This window comes from Girardinichthys multiradiatus, chromosome 5 (genome assembly GCF_021462225.1).
Source record: "Girardinichthys multiradiatus isolate DD_20200921_A chromosome 5, DD_fGirMul_XY1, whole genome shotgun sequence".
Lineage (NCBI taxonomy): Eukaryota > Metazoa > Chordata > Actinopteri > Cyprinodontiformes > Goodeidae > Girardinichthys > Girardinichthys multiradiatus.
Window position 1 is genome coordinate 26,559,390 of NC_061798.1, and position 17,027 is coordinate 26,576,416.

The window sequence follows — 17,027 nt, forward strand, 5'->3', positions numbered from 1 at the left end:
ATAAAACAAAATTTCCTTAGAGCAGGGTGTAGCAAATTACTTTGGATAGGGAGTTTTCTGAGTGAAGATGAAACATTGCCCTGGTAGGTCCAAATTAATGGTGTTTGGTGCGTAACATCATGTGGTAGATTGCCTCGATTGGTACTTGGAAAAGGCAGGCACAATACACATAAAATCGCAAATTGCCAATATGGCTAAAGGGTAAAATGGTTATATTCAGAGAAAAACAAAAGTACCAGCATCCTTCCAGCTTTAACCTAAGTTGAATAAATCAGCTTCTCTTTGAAACATTATCTCTGTACTGCAAAAACAACTGAAATTTGTATTTCGCTGCAAAGAAGCAACTCCTTTCATCTCACAATCAACATCTTATACCCAACCTTTTGCTGGATATCTCCACACAATGCTAATTTGCCAACAAATCTGGCACTGTTAAGAGCAGACAGAGGTGGGGAAGAAGCTGAGCAGGTTAAACCAGACTATGTACACATGGAGAAAAGAAGAGAGGATTACGAATGCTCTCTGTCTCTAGATGACTGGAAGCACTGACTTTGATCTGTTTTTGCACCTTTTTGAATGAAATAATCTGCACCCAAAACTTAACCTAACTTAACCCCCCCCCCCCCCCCCCCCCCGGAAATAACAGTGGATTTACACCTAATAACCAATATTCATTAGAGATTGGAAAAGAAACTAAAGTACAGAGAAGGAAAAGTGCACAACAGGAAGAACAAGCAAGCTCTGAACACACAAAAAGGGCCCAAAATGACTTAAAAACACTAGGAGATTTAGCAGCAAATCTGTAAAATACACAGCAGAGACTCCTTTTGGATAAGTGTCTAAACATAATACTCCAACTGTGTCATTCATCATAAGGTAACTGCTGTAAGGTAACTGCTGTGTTCAATGTTTAAAAGGCACATGTACTCACCTCCATCAGAGACTGCAGCGGACTGAAAAGAGAAACACAGAGACATGGGTTAGGACTGTTCCTTAGCACAGAGTTAACACACAGTTATGTAGACTCCCACAATCTGTGAGGGGCATGAGGCAGCCGCCTGAACATGCACTTTCAGCCACATGGAGATTGCTGCAGGCCAGGTCCCGTCATCACGCACACATTCACTCCATGACAGGTAAGTGCCCACTCTTTTTGTATTCAGGTGGGTGGAGTCGTCTGTAAACAGGCTGTGCTTGCTCTGCGTGGAAACTTCCTCACTGTGGGGGCGGGGCTTACTGTGTGTTTTGGTATGAAAAAGGTGAAGAACGGGGCATGCCACCAATTTTACAGTGAAGTGAGATGTTTGTTTGCATATGTGACACCTTAGGTCAATTCAAATGTGCCTATATATACACTCAAACCAAAGCTTCAGACAGTTTATATGAAATGGAGCAGGTTTCTTTTAGGCAATAACTTATAAATGAAAGTTAGAATGCAAAACATATGACACCACTAGCAGATAGCAGTGGCCGGTGTTACCGTATTTGTTAAGAATTGGAGCGTGTTGACAATCTGCCAAAGCAGAGAGATCGTGATATCGTCTATGTCAGTGGTTCCCAAAGTTAGGGTCACAAAACAAGCAATTTCTGCTCACTGTTGATGCAAAGACTCATAATTTTTGTTTTCCTAGTTTACATTTAGGTTCATTAACTACCCTTTATACTGCATGGCTGAAGTGTTATAGCTTTAATGATCACCATGGTAAAATCTGGTATCAATATTCAGTTAGCAGTTTAAAATTAAATTGCTATTAAAGCTATATTCATAGACCTAATCTTCTTGGCACACACACCAACAAAAAGCAGTGATGAATACAGTGGGGATGTTTCAACCAACAAAAAGCAACAATTTTAGATTTAATGACGGTGCAACAATGACTTTTTGAACGTGGGTTTGTCTTTATATAGAAAAGGAAACAGCAGGAGTCATTCTCTCCCTCCAGCAGCTAATGATATAAGTAGGATGTTTGCGCTCTTCAGATTGGTCTGGTTTTTCTGTTTATCTTCTTACATACCTGTCAGATTCATTGGACTATATGAGGTTGCTTATAGCCAAAATAACAATGCAAGTAGTTTTCTTGTGTGAAATGGTTAAATAGGCATCTATTCTATAGGAATCACAAAGCAGATGAACTGAGACAACACTTCCGTAAAGACTTCACAATGAGAGCCTTACGTATATAATAATAATCATCTTTATTGGTTATTGCACATGTACATTACAACAAAATTTGTCCTCTGCATTTAACCCATCAGGGACCCAGAGTTGTAATCTGTGGGATACAAACCTGGTCCCCTCTGGAACACAAACCTCCTGTTCTAACCACTAAGCCACCACTCCCCTTATATACAGCTCTAGAAACAAATATTGGACTGATTTTAACATTTATAAAGATACATCTGAGAAAAACTAAACACGGTTGTTTTACTTAATAAGCTTCAGAAAATATTTTTCCCAAATTCCAAATAAAGTATTGTCATTTAGAGCATTTATCTGTTGAAAATGACAAAATGTTTAAATGCAGTGTGTTTCAAATAAAACAAGAGCATAATTATCTTTAGAATGATCTTTGAACTTAGAAAGAGCTCAGGAATCAGTATTTGGAGGAATAATCCTTATTTACATTCATCTTGGCTTGTCTCTACCACCCTTTCTCATTGCTGCTGGATTCAGCTAATCAGTACTTCTCAAAGCGTTTAGTGTTGGATTTAACACACGCTGGAATGCAATGACTGTCATACATGTACAGATATGAGAAAAAAAAATGTGCAGTGGTTTCTTAATTTTTTCCAGAGCTGCATACCTCTGAACTTCCAAAGCTAATTAAAACAGCTAATTAAAACAGTATCTTCTCTGCTTGCACAAAGCCAACAGTCTAAATGCCACGAAGATTGTGTGTTTGGGCTTCAGATAGAACCTAATGTCTGTGTGTGCTGGTAACAGATTAAATAACAACATCAATAATAATAATAACTTTTATGCTAAAGTTAAAATGATAACAAAGACGAATGCAAAAAAACCCAACTACATAAGCACACTTTACCTGAGTGTTGTTGTCGCTGTTTATGTTTTGAATAAAATAAAATTTTAAGCTCAATAAAACTCTTTGAGACAGAGTGTACATCAAATCGAATGTCAGTGTGTGTTTATTAAATGGTAATTATGCTTGACACAAGTTGTTCATAGGTTGTTTAGAGATGTTCTCTGGCTTAAAACCTCTGTTTCACAGTGGAAGTAAGACAGATATCTGTTTTTTTTTTTTCAACATGGATATAATTGTCAGTTATTATTGACCCAAACCTTCAGGTGTCTTCTAGAAAACCTAGGAGGGATTTCATTTCAGCGCAGTAAATCAAAGCATACATTTAAATCAACAAAACAATGACATAATCAGAAATAAATCTTACGTTTTGGACAGGTCGAGGCAGAGTTCAAGACTAAACCTGACAGAAAACCTGTGAGGGTTCATCTAGAGTGCTCTAGAAAAGAGATTTCCTCACAGTCTGATAGACCTTTGCAAGGTATAGTGAATAAATACTGACAGGTCAGGATATAGAGGATGGAGGCTGACGGACTACTCCCAGAGAAGAATGAATCAACTTTTTTTCTTTAAAGGTCTAATTACACCTTTTAATTTTTTTACATTTATTATATATTATATCCCTAATTCAGGAGCCATGTTTTTATATAGGGAAACCATGATAAAACCATTATTATGATTTTAATGTAACAAAATGCATATATTTTTGCCAGTTCGCCCACCCACACAACACATAATAAAATAAAGCAGACTCCCTTTAGAGAAAATTCAGAGTTTGCGAAACACCGACTAATACCAGAACACAGAAACACAAACACACACAGCTGGGATTTGTATCCCAGACATGCTCGGGTGGGATGAGATCCTTCAACACAGACATCAGGAATGAAGCTAACGGTGGAACAATAAAAACCTGTGTGACTCAGACAAAGTAACAGGAGACGTGGGTAAGAAATACAGAAAAAGACAGATGTGAACAAGACACAACAGGATGGGTGAACAGCTGCCTGAGACAGGCATGTCTGCCAGTGAGAATACATATGAAGGGGAGAAGAAACTATGATGCAAATAGCAGAAAATACCAAACTAATATCAGTTGTTGGGATAAAAGCAATCTAGCCATCAATACATTGACGTGCAAAGATTTAATTACTCTGCACAGACATGTGGGAGTCTTGTGGATATTTATAAAGGGTGTTTGCACAGCTAGTCATAAGAATTGCTTCAACTTCATTTCTGGGAAATTGTTTTTTCCTTTTACTTCCTTTGTTAAATAATAAAAATACTAATTTCAAATCTCAGTGGATTTTTCAATGAACAGAAACCAAACCAAAACTCAAATAACTGGTATACAAAATGTTAACAGATGGTCTCCACCACCCCACTGAAATATCCAGGTGGAAATCTGAATTTACATACAGTACGAGGAATTCAAACAGAGAGTATTTGGGTCACAACGGTGCACAGAATGGAGGAAACAAAATGACTTGTAGTAGAATGTCAGACATTAGTCAAACTGAAACTAACAGTGAGGTAAAAACAGTAACGTCTAGTAGTCAAAGTTCCCACAGCTGCACTATTAGCTTCACATTCGCATGATAAGAGGAAAAAACTGCCCTTGCCTGATTTTACTACCTACTTCAAGTCCGAAACTTACCCTGATAAAAAAAACACAAAAAAAAAAAAAACTAGAACAACTTAAAGATTAGCAGGACTCCACATTTAATATGCCCCCCTCCCTTCCCTGAGGACATCTGTGGACCTGCTCAGAACTTGGCCGGTTGATGAACTTTCTATTGTACCATCAAGGACAATGGCCTCTGTGACAGTGCTTCATGGACCTTCTTGCACACACTCACTCGCACACACTCACATGCTCAAGATAAACATATGCACCCCTCACACCACCTTCACCGTTCCCGGCATGATGTTGTTTTGTCAACTTGTTGCTTCTTTGTGCTGAGGTTTTTTTGCAATCTCAAACTGTATCCTGCTAAGGATAAAGTGTGAAATATGATTTATTTCCCTCTACTTACCTAATGTGGCCTCTTTTCTCATCTAGCAAGGGCAGCGCCTGTGAGTGGGCAGCAAAGCCTCGGAGACCCGTCCCCCCCTTGTCTTGTGTCATGATGTATGTTTGGATGGGTTGTACTGGAATTCTAATTTCCCCTCGGGGATCAATAAAGTATCTTTGAATTGAATTGAATTGAAATCCACAAGATTTCAGGATATGCACAACCTTTTTAGCCAGAAAAATATGATGAAAACCTCTGACTCCGGATCCTGAATTGAGGTAATTAACCCAAGCTACGTCTACACAACATGACAATGACATGAGAACTTACCAAAGAACCAACAGCACCTTTTACTAAACTGTTCTTTTAAACATGAGCCACTTTCTATGTTGTCTCTGGCTGTTCATTAATCAGCAATGGAGCCACCCATGTCTAGTGCACATGTCATTTGGCATTGTAAAATCAAAGGTGCCTCTTAATCAATCAGAATATCACTGAAAAGTTATTTAATTTCAGTAAATCAGATTTTTTTTAAACACAATGAAAACCGCAATGGTTGTGTACCAAAGTTTTTCCTTCTATCAATGTATTTCAGCTTTTCACCTTTTGTGACTTATCTTCATTGTGGAAGATTTTAATTGGACAGCTGTCAAGTCAGCAGTCTTCCCCATAATTTCCTGATTAACAAACTTTTTACTTTCTGATAAATTATGTGGGGAGAGAGTACTGTATGGCTATTAGTACAACCATAACCCCTGATGACCATACCTCTAAATTAAGATTTTTATTTCTATATTTATCAAACTAACTCTAGTACAGAGAATCTGATAAATATAGAAAATATACCTTAATTTAGATATGACTAAAGCAAATCTCATCATATTTGCCCTCTTGGTGCAGCACATGGGCTGGTTTGACTCATCCACATGTCCGGATCGTGTCCTGAGCTACACTGACCAGCCCAGATGGCACAGTAAGCTTGATCAGTGGGATTACATATCTGAGAGTCCTTAGAAGAGCAGAGGCTGGCAGGTGAGAAAGAGTACCGGTAAGAGCCTAAAAACCAGTGGCAGAAGCTTAGTGACTGCTCCTTTAACTGAACCAACCACACACTTCTCACATCACCACATTTCAGCATCTGTGCATTATTAAGTATGTTAGTGAGGGGTTCTCTCTGGGCGAAACTATTGAATCATATGTCTGACTTCTGCTAAAGAAATGGATTTTTAGTATGTGTGCGTATTCAGATTTTTACTGTGATCACTTCCAGATGGACTTTGTGATGGAAAAGTCTGGCCCCAGGTTGAGGGCTTCAGTCCCCTCTTCTCCACTTTCTTCATCCAATTCCCTTCCACCGTATTTTCCCTCTCTCCTTTCTTTTATTTGCCCCCTCTCCCTCTTCAATGAGCTCATGTTTTCTTTCTTTCTCCGTCTCTCATTACCATAGCTTCCTTCAAACCATTCCTGAATTTCCTCTGTCATTCCAGCGGTGTTTCCCTCCTCTTTTGGCAGGTCCTGGTCATTCCTGAGAACCCAGAGAGAATAACTGGGGTTTTCCAGACATTCCCTCTTCAAATTCCTTTCCTCAAAATCCATATTTAGGGTGAGGCATATAGATGTGTTACAACACCAATGAAAATTAATCTTATTTTTCTAGAACATCGATGATAAAAACGAAATAATAAATGACAGCTTACATGAGCGTTTCAGTAAAGCCTAGATTAGTACTTGAAGTGAAGATCTGTTAATGTCTTAAAGCCAAATTATGGATTTTTCACAGATACCAGTTGGCATTTATTCGCTCGTCATATGCTAAATGTGTTGTTAGTAGAGTCTAACCAAAAAAAACCCAGAACTTGTGTTGACTGAGGATACATATCCACAAAGAGCTCTTTGTTGATGGGATGAAGGTTTTCCTGGTACAAAATCCAAATGTGATGGAAACAAATGTGGATTTAAGTTCAGCTGCAGTGACAGATGCCTTTACAGAATATAATAACGCTTCATTTGTCCCTTAGTGGGAGGTTCAAATTGCTGCGGAAGCAAAATAATATCAAACCAAGTGAAGATTAAAAAATTGATTTGTGAAAAGGTAATTGCCCTAATCTTAATAGCTGGTTGTGCCACCCTCGGTGGCAACAACTGCCATCAAACGGTTGTGATAACTGGCAATAACTGTTTTCCAACACATGCAGAAACACTTCTATGCAAAATTATGTTAATTGCATCACACTGGAAGGTATTCAGGTACAAACAAGGTTTTCTTAAGCCTGAGGTCTAACTAGTGGAAGGACATTCTCTTCCAGGCGAGCAGAATTCGTGGTTCAATCAACGACCACAAACTGTCCGGGTCCTGAAGAGGCAAGGCAACCACAGACCATCTTACAATTAACCCACTGAATGTTTCCAGTTTTTTATTTGTTAAAAAAGTTTGACACATCCAATAAATTTCATTCCACTTCACAATTGTGTCCCACTTGTTTTTGATTCTTCACAAAAAATTTGAATTTTATATCTTTATGTTTGAAGCCTGAAATGTGGCAAAAGGTTGACCAGTTCAAGGGGGACGAGTACTTTCGTAAGGCACTGTATCAGGAGCAGAATTGTGGACCTCCACAAGTCGGGTTCATTCTTGGGTACAATTTCCAGATGCCTGAAGGTGCTACGTTCATCTGTAAAAACAACAATATTCAAACAGCATGTCCTATCATCATACCGCTCAGGAGGGAGATGGGTTCTGTGACGCAGAGATAAACATGTTTTGGGGTGTAACGTGTAAATCAACCCCAGAACAAAAGTAAAAGACCTTGTAAAGACGGTGGATGAAGCTGGTATGAGAGAGTCATTAAACAAGGTGAAACAGGTCCTGTGCTGACGGTGGCTAAAAGGCCACTCAGAGAGGAAGAAGCCATGACTACAAAAGTAACATAAAGAGTCACGTTACAGACTGAACTGATTACATATTTCTGTGTATGAATTAGACATGTTTGTTGTGTAATGTGCCTTGATGAGGAGTTATATAAATAAACGTTAGTGAACTAAATTACACAAACTATTAGAACTAGAACCAGCCGGACGCTTACTATACATATCTGAATAATATAATTTGTCAGTAGTGGTTTCGTCACAATACCAGATTTTTTAGACCTGAATGGAGGGGTCACAAGAATCAACCAAATAATATTAATCCTTGAAATATAAACAATAGTTTCACTAATATCTAACTTGCCTTTAAATTAGATTGTTGATTGTTTTTTTCTGGCAGTTGAATTAAATATAACATCTTTAAAATCTGTAGCAGTTAAAATGCTACAAAGATAATAAGAGAGCAGCAGAGAAAAGACACTTTAATGTGTAGGAACAATAACGTGAAGGCATAAAAATTTCTCAAACATTTTATAGAGCTGGTTAATATTAAAAGAAATCCCAAAGTAAACAAGCAAGCATATTTTAATTACCTTTACAGTGATTAGGGGAAATCTCTAGGGTCTAATTTTTAGTAAATATCTGTGCCCCAAAATATGGTTTTGAGATATACCTAAGAGAACATTTTACTAATTTATGTTGACAACTAGTGAAGAGAATTTCAGTTTCAATTTATTTATTTACTTCATTTAATTTCATTTATGCATTTTTCTTTTTTTTTTTACTTTATTTATTTATTTACTTCAAGTTGATGCCAATGAGAATAAATTAGGAAATCTAGTTATAGAAAAGTTTTAAAGCCTGAGTATAAACTATTGCTTTATCAGACCCAAATATTAATAGGAAACATAAAAGTAGCCTCTAACCGTATGAGATGCCTTTAATGTAACAACAACAGTGGCTTACTTTACAAAGAGTAGTGAGGGCATGGGTTGTTGAATACCAGAAACAATCACAGACAAGCAAAGTTATTTTCACAAAGTCCTCTGTGGTAAATACTGATAGTGTGGGCTAGACCGTCGCACATTGAACAAATAGCAGCCTTATACTCGCAGAAAACTCTCTGGTCAGAATCAAAAATTCATTTTTAGTGATTTTTAGCTCCAACTTAATACTCATCTGCACCAATTTAAATATAGATTGTTTTTCTTCACACACGGTGCAGGTTTTAGATGGTAGGAATGATGCTTTTTACCTGTGATACTTAGGCATGGCATGGTTAACTGTATCAAGTTATATGAAAGTAGTCCTAAATCACTGTTTTCAAAATGCTAAAATATTTCAACACACTGTTTCTACAGATTAGATTCTTTTTAATAAGAGTCAAGAAAAAGCACAGCGCAAATCCCCCCCACATGTTGCTGCAAACTGCTGGTAGGCTGGCTGAAATTTGGCTTCTAAGCAGATTAATTTGGATGTTTGGAAATATTTACAGTGGAATAGAAGATGGATAGTCATGGAGTGAAAACTAATGAAGAGTCATGTGTCACTCCTATTAAGGTAACCCTGTTTTAAAACTACCGTTATGAGCAGCACTTTTGAGAAGCAGTCAACTTCAGGCTGGCTACCTGAGCTGACAGTTCAACTAATTAGGCAGCTAATATTGGTTTGTTATACTCCCAATATAACCAGAACAAAATCTATTGGGAAATTTAACAGATGTTTTTTTACAATATTTTTTCTTAAAGGGATAGTTCAGAATTTTTCAAGTGAAGTTCTGTTAAAAGTTTATGTGGTAATTTCCTACTCTCTTGGGAGTCTTCATTTAGTATAAATCCAGATTAGTTGGACCTGGTGGCTGAAGCAAACAGCCAGTCTGAGAGAGACCAAGAACTAAACGGATCTTCATCGTGTTAAAGCAACTGCAATCTCATAAGCATGAGAGCAGTTTATGCAAATGCTATTTTATGAACCTATAAACTGTCATCCATTTTGCATTGTGCAGCTATTTACACAGAAGTTGATGATTATTTAGATAAGAAATGCAGGGAAATTGGTGGTGATGCGCCACCAATAATCTTCCTCTGGAACAAGTACAATGTTCCCACTTTTTTTTTAAATCGATTTTTATACTATCTTACTTTTTTATCACGTAGTACATCTGGCACGGAATATTTTACATGTTCTGGTTTGAGAGTGTGTTTCATACAGGAAGATCATAGACCTTTTAGATTTCCTGTGTAAATAAACAGCAACTTCTTTGTAAAAAAAAAAGCCAAAAAAAAAAAAACAACATAAAAACACCCGGTCCATATAAAACAAAGATTTAATGTTCCATAAAAGAGCTCCTGAATACACCACCATGATGTTGAGTTTAGAGTGGTTGTAAGACAGTAGAAGTTCACTTTGATCTTTGCCCATTTTAGGTTAGCTGTTAGCTTCATTCTTCAAAATCAACTGATCTGGATAAATACTAACAGAAGAAACCAAGAGATTTAGCCACTGCAGGTAAGATATTGACTGCTTATAGGCTTTAACAAAAACCCACCTCTAAGCCCTAAATTATAACCATATGCATGACAATCAATAAAAAAACACACAATCAAAAGCAATAACGTACCAGTCTAAACAACTAGTCAATCTGTTGATCCGTTTCCCACTGTAGTTTGTGTGGTCTGAAAGGATAAATCCTGTTTTTTTTTTTTCTACAGGTTAAATCTAGTTTGATTACATGTTCCTTTGTTTCCAGTTGTCTGATCATAAAATTACACCTTATAGCCACAAGTCTGGCCCTTTTAAGTCAGGTTTGGTGTTTTAATGCGCATGGAGGGTTTGGTCCTTGTGTGTGCAGCTCCTTTATTAGCTGTGACTACTGAGGAAGAGATGGCTCACGTAAGCAGTTATGCAGCTTGCACTCCAGGTTTAAAAAAACATGACTGAACACAGAGTACGAGCTACAGCCATTAATCTGACATCTATCATAATATTATTAGTATAAACCCATTGTTAAACAATCTCGGGTTTCCAGAACGTGTCCAGTTTAGGTGGACGATGGAAAAGGACAGTCTGTTTTATGTGATGAGACAGTGAGGGAGCACTAACACTTCACAGAGAGAACAGAAATGTCTATCAGTGGTGGAGACTGTGAAGGATAACACAACGCATGCACTCCCACACACAAAGACAACACTGTTTGCACCACAGGAACTTATTCCTGGCTCCAGCACTTCTCTAAACTGCCACCTTTGGTAAGGCATGAGATTTTCCTCGAATGAACCGCGCCAGTGAAACATGACTGAAATATGGAAGAACATCAACATCTCTTGAAAGTCTGTAAACAGCGGCATCACTGCAAGGAGGGCACACCTATAACCCAACAAATAGCTTGCACACACTGTCCCTAAAAGGTAACACACTGATTCCCTCACACACACACACTTCCAGAAGAGGAGGAAGCTGGTGGACCAACAGTCTGAGTGAGTGCGTGCCTGTGTGTTTACATTTGAATATGAGGTGGAATAGTGGCTGCCATTGAGGAGGCAGGAGTCATCCTGCCAGGGATGGCAACGGTAGAACCGCTCAGCTTTAGTATGGCTCAACTCAGAAACGATGAGATGGAAATATGATAATAAAAGTGAGTCAAATGAGGTAGCACAGGTGTTAATACATGAAATCTGCTGGATAAGACCAGTAGAAACATCAATAGTTCCTAAACGGTGACGTTCTCTGTGACAGACTGGGGTGAACCCAGAAATCCCCGCAGCGCACTCAGTAATCGATACCCTCCCTCATTGACGGGGAGAAATTCAGATAATGGTTTTTCCCCACAACAAAGCCACACAGGAGATGTGAGTCAGAGTCTGAGCTGGTGAGAAATGTCTTGTTATACTTGGGCTGTTGCCTGAAATATAGACAGACCAGCAAAAAAGGCATAAACACAATTCAAATCTGATCGAGCACATCTGCCTGAACGGCTCATGGATGCCGGACGACATCCCGGACGAAGGGAAATTAATTAGAAATGACTCACTCAGGCCACCTTTCCATTGTCCTAAAGTTGTTTTCTCTTTATGGTTAAATACGCACACACAAAAGAGAAGCCTTTGCATGGAGGAATAAAGAAGCTCCCACTGTCTTTGTCTCCATTTGTCGCAGGCCTCAGTTTCTCTTCTCTATTTCTCTGGTGCAGAAAACATCTGGCTTTGAGAGAAAGAAAAAAGTCTCAGTTGCCTCCTTTTTAGTCTCAGTTTACCTTTGAAAACTCTTGCACTACCTGACACCACTGCATCAATTTTCGTCTGAAAACAATAGAAATACCTCTGTTCTTTAACCTTCCAATAATTCCTTACTCTCTTTTTTTGTCCAATCCAAACCTTTTTTTCCCTCGCCTCAAGATGAAGTCAGTGGAATCCCCTTCCCATCTCTCTGCATGTTCTGAACTTTGAAGAAGGTAATATTCCCCAGTTTGGTCCATTTATCCTCATCTTTTTCATTTACAGACGGCAGAGTGACATTGGTATGCAAAGAGTGAAACTCCTGTAGTTTTTCAGAAACTTTAAAGAAGAAAGGCTAAACTTTCCTACAGCGGAGAAGCAAAGTTTCCGTTGAGATTTCTGGTTTTCTTCCACTTGAAGCAACACTGACCAGAAAAAGGATGACAAGGTAAACACTTTCTCGCGCCCTGCGTTTGTGTGTATGGTACTCACTGTATTGAAGTTCCAGACGCGCTTGAAGGAGAGCCTCTTCCTCAGGCTCATCCTGCTCTCCTCTCAAAGAGGAGGAAACCCACCGACTGTTCAGTTTACATATCTGAGCCACACGTGCAGTCTTCAGGAGGAATCTAGAACAGGAAACCCATGCAGACAGCTGGCATGGATGGAGCCATGCCTCAGTACCGCTGTCCCCTCAGAACAGCTTAACTAATCAGAAGTTGTTTAAAATAACCAAGCCGTAGCTCAATGATGATGTTTAATTTCTTTGATAAGATTGTTTTTCTCCTTCTGTTTTGCACACACACACACACACACACTCCTCCACACGCTGGGCTGACAGACTGAATAGGAAGTTCCATTCTCCGACAGACGCACAAACATGAACGGCTCAGTTTCCATAGTGAAACGCCCCATCAGGCACAAGAAGGGGAGGGAACAAAGGTCAGCCTGCCAATCACACAGCAGCACGGTCGTTCCTTCTCCACCCTTCTCCTCTTCCTCCCACTTCAAATCACACTTAAATGTGTTCAGGTAAGATCATTTTCAACTACATGTTGATTTTTTTACTGAAACGAACAAATACGTGTATATGTGAGTCATTTCTGAACAAAACATCAACAGATGATGAGATAAGAGGAGAGATTGATGGAAAATTAATTCAGGAGGCTTTGTTAAAGGTCAACCGAAGCACACAAAGGCACTTCACTGGACACTATGCCACACTTCAGCACATACATACACAGAAAGGCTGAGTTGGTGCATATGGCCTTGAGCCAACGCCTAACCCCTCCTAATTTCGAGGCAAGAAGGAATAATAAATTAAAATAATGAAAAAATGTTTGTTTGTTTTTGTGACACAAACACATACATCACTATTTTCTCCTGGGATGTTTTGAGAAAGAAACACACATGACCATGCAAAACTGTATATCTGCAAAAACAAATGTGCAAGGGTTTCAAAACATTTTACCAATGAAAATCTAAAAAGTGTTGTATGCATTTGGATTCAACCTCCATTTTATCTTATACCTTTAAATGCAGATCAGAGAAGTGGCCAAGAGGCTCGTCTGCACAGACCCACAGCTCAGGTGAGAGTATCTGTCAACCAAACAACTTAGTTAGTTTTGGAGTTGGGATGAATTATTCCTACTCTGAAACACGGTGGCAGCATCATGCTGTGGGAATGCTATCCTTCAGCAAGGAGATAAAGTTGATGGATGAAACACTCTTTGCACAAAGATACCATTCAGCAGGAGGTCTTTATGCAAAACATTAACATGCAAGAATGTCCTTGTCAAAGTCCAAACCTAAACCCATGTTCACAGGCACTCTCCATCCAATCTGACTGAGGTTGAACTAATTTGCAAAGACGAATGGAGAAAAACTTTAGTCTCCAAATGTGCAAAGCTGGTAGAGACGTATGCATCCCAAAAGATTTGGAGCTTTAATAGAAGCACAAGATGGTTCAGAACAGTATTGATTCAGGGTGGCTGAACACAAACTATTGCTTCACATTTCAGATTTTTATTTGTACAACACTTTTAAAAACATCTTTTATTTATTGGTCTATCATTAAATCCCACTTAAATATATGAACGTTTTGTGGTTCTAACCTGACAAAATGGGAAATGATTTATTTGAAGGTCAACATACACACATTTTTCTAAATAAGTACTAGAGCTGCCCCTCATCTTCACATTTAAAGGGCAAATGGTTCTTTACATGCCATATATTACTGAGCTCAGATCCAGTGTAATGACTCAAAAACTTTAAGGAATTGAAAAAAAAGACTTTAAATTTGAACTCATGAACCATTTATTCTACTAATTTAAGTAATTTTAAGGACAGATTGCAGAAAGAAAAGGATATTTTCACCTTCTTTTTACCACCACTACCCCATGAGAGCTCAGAGCACTCCAAATGCTGTGCCATATTGTTTCTAAAGTTAATGCTAACCTTCCATGTCCTGGTATCATAGCAACATCAGGGATGGTTCCAGCACTCAGCACCCCTCCGACAACCAATATGCACACACATACAAATACTGAGGCGAAAGCAGCTGCCAAAGCACTAATTAGCAGGGTCTGCTGGTCTTAAAGGGGAAGTCCAGTGGAGCCTTAATGCTCAGTATTTGGGAGCATGTTCAGCTCAGCCTGCACACCCAAAAGAACCACTGAAACTGGGACAACCACGCAGCTGAAATTCTGACAGCAGGATTTCAGAAGACTAGTCACTCACACCTCTTTACGCAGGGTTTTAGGAGAGCTGTGATGTACACCGTAATTACATGTGCTCACATGTCACCAAAGATAAGAGGGGAGTATGAAAAGGGTTGGCCTACATCACATCCTGATGACTCAAGAAGAAAAAGCGTCTAAAATGAACGTGTGTAAAGGAAATGGGTGATGTCATCAAGCCAAAAAGCTCTTAATGTTTTGTGTATGTCTGCTACATCATGGACTTTTGTCAAAGTCGGTTCAACAAAAAAATAAATATTACTAGAAAATAACGTTTTGTGTTTGGCCTTGTTTTGCTACCATCAGTTGATAAGAGCAGAGAAATATTCATATGGTTGTTGCACTTTCAATACTTAGTAAAAGTACTGGCAACTTAATTTTTTTTAAAATCTGAACAAAATTTCCATTTTAGTACAAATTCATTAAAAATAGTAATGTTAAGATCAGTAAAACAAATATTACCTCAGGTATTAGTATTCTTTACTTTGGCTTTTGTAGAAGCCATTGGTCACGGTTTAAAACATGCTTATATGCTAAATAAATAGGTATATTATTATTAATTATTAGTTTTACAACGAGTTCTGCCACTTCCTAAAAAAAATTATACAAATCTAAAATAATCTAAATGTATTTCTTATAAAAATAGATAAAAATCCCAACTTTTAAAATAATGCAGCAACAAATTTAACCATTAGGTCTCCAAACAGCATGGGGACTTTATGACAATAGTGGAGAAATCATCATGTATTTGTTTGTTACAGAAAGAGGAAAATCTGAAACTGCCACATTTTTCTTGGATTACCTGAAAACCATTGATAATAAAAGAGCCATTTCTCAGCGCAGAGGTGGACAGTCGACTGCTGGGTTTGTGTCCGTCTCACACACAGTAAAAACTGAACACTGCCCCCTGCTGTTGTTACTAAGGTGAGACATGGGCTGGAGCAGAGTCTGGGAGTGAAACTGCTGTCCTCCGGAGGCCAATGATTACCTGATTTAAAAGACCTGAATCAGATAATTGGGTCATTTACGGGCTTCTGCCGAACTTGCTGTCATGCTGAGGAGGTAAGTCAAACATTTCATGCGGGTTTGTTGAGGCAGTGACACGTCTAAAAAGTTGTAGAACACTGGTGCAAGTAGATCAGAGTTTTAAAGCCCACAGGAGAGGAAAGATAACAGCTCATTTTACACTAATAAAGATGAAGTCTATTTTGAGGTGAGTAAAATTGTAAGTAAATATATATCCTCTTTGAGGATCAGAGCTGCTAAAGGACAGTATTTCCACCAGATACAGAATAGTTAATCAGTCAGAAATAAACTGGTGAAGTTTACTCATGTGTTGAGCGAATAATCCAAATATTATTAATACGTTTCAATGCCATCCATAGAAGAAATTTGTGTAAAGAAGCATTTGGGCTTTTTCTGCCCGCAAGTCTCTAGAGTGCAATCAAAAACAAAACTACACACTTGACTTCATTTATTTATTAACACCTGCCACTTTATGCTGAGTCAAAACATACCCACATTAATTATAATGCAATTCCAATATAAAAATAAAACAAACCTTGGTAAACTACAATACAGAGAAAGGCTGCTTAAAACCACTGTGTTTTCAGACATCATTCATATAATCAATAAAACATGCAATAAATTTGATAAAGAGCTAAACTTGAGACCATGTGACTTAAATAACAGGACTTTTGTGACTATACATGGCTCCAAGTCCTCTTTCTGTTACTTTCTATCTATCCTACTTATGCTGAATACAAAGTATGCTTTTAGTTTCATCATTAACACTGAAAGAAATTTCTATTAGATGATGTATCCTCAAAACATGATTTGGTTCATCTCTCCTTGCTTAAATGGCTCCACAACAGCAGGAAATGCAAACTATATTAAGCCATTTTAAACTGTAAAAGAAGTGATTATTATGTGAAGCTGAGGTACAGCCTATTTAACTGCGCAAATAAAGGCCTGTTGACAATATTGCCATTTGTGGTTTTTGTTTTTCGTGAATCTTAATTTAGAGACTATAGACGCTTTTAATCGGTTTGTCAAATCTGGTTTGAGTACAGCTTCCACAGTCATTTCCAAGGGATACGATCAGGTCTGTGTATGCATGAATAGCAACAACATGGATGTCGGGTGTAAAGAAGCGGT

At 38.2% G+C, this 17,027-nt stretch overlaps 1 protein-coding gene across 5 annotated transcripts in view; it reads right to left on the reverse strand.

Moving 5' to 3' along the window:
* Positions 1–17,027, reverse strand: part of rgs12b (regulator of G protein signaling 12b) — a 76,217-nt gene that overhangs the window by 25,711 nt on the left and 33,479 nt on the right. For all 5 annotated transcript variants that reach the window (XM_047365138.1, XM_047365136.1, XM_047365137.1 and 2 more), the window contains exon 6: positions 932–953. In XM_047365138.1, the coding sequence (XP_047221094.1) occupies positions 932–953 (22 nt within the window). The remainder of the gene's footprint in view (positions 1–931; positions 954–17,027) is intronic.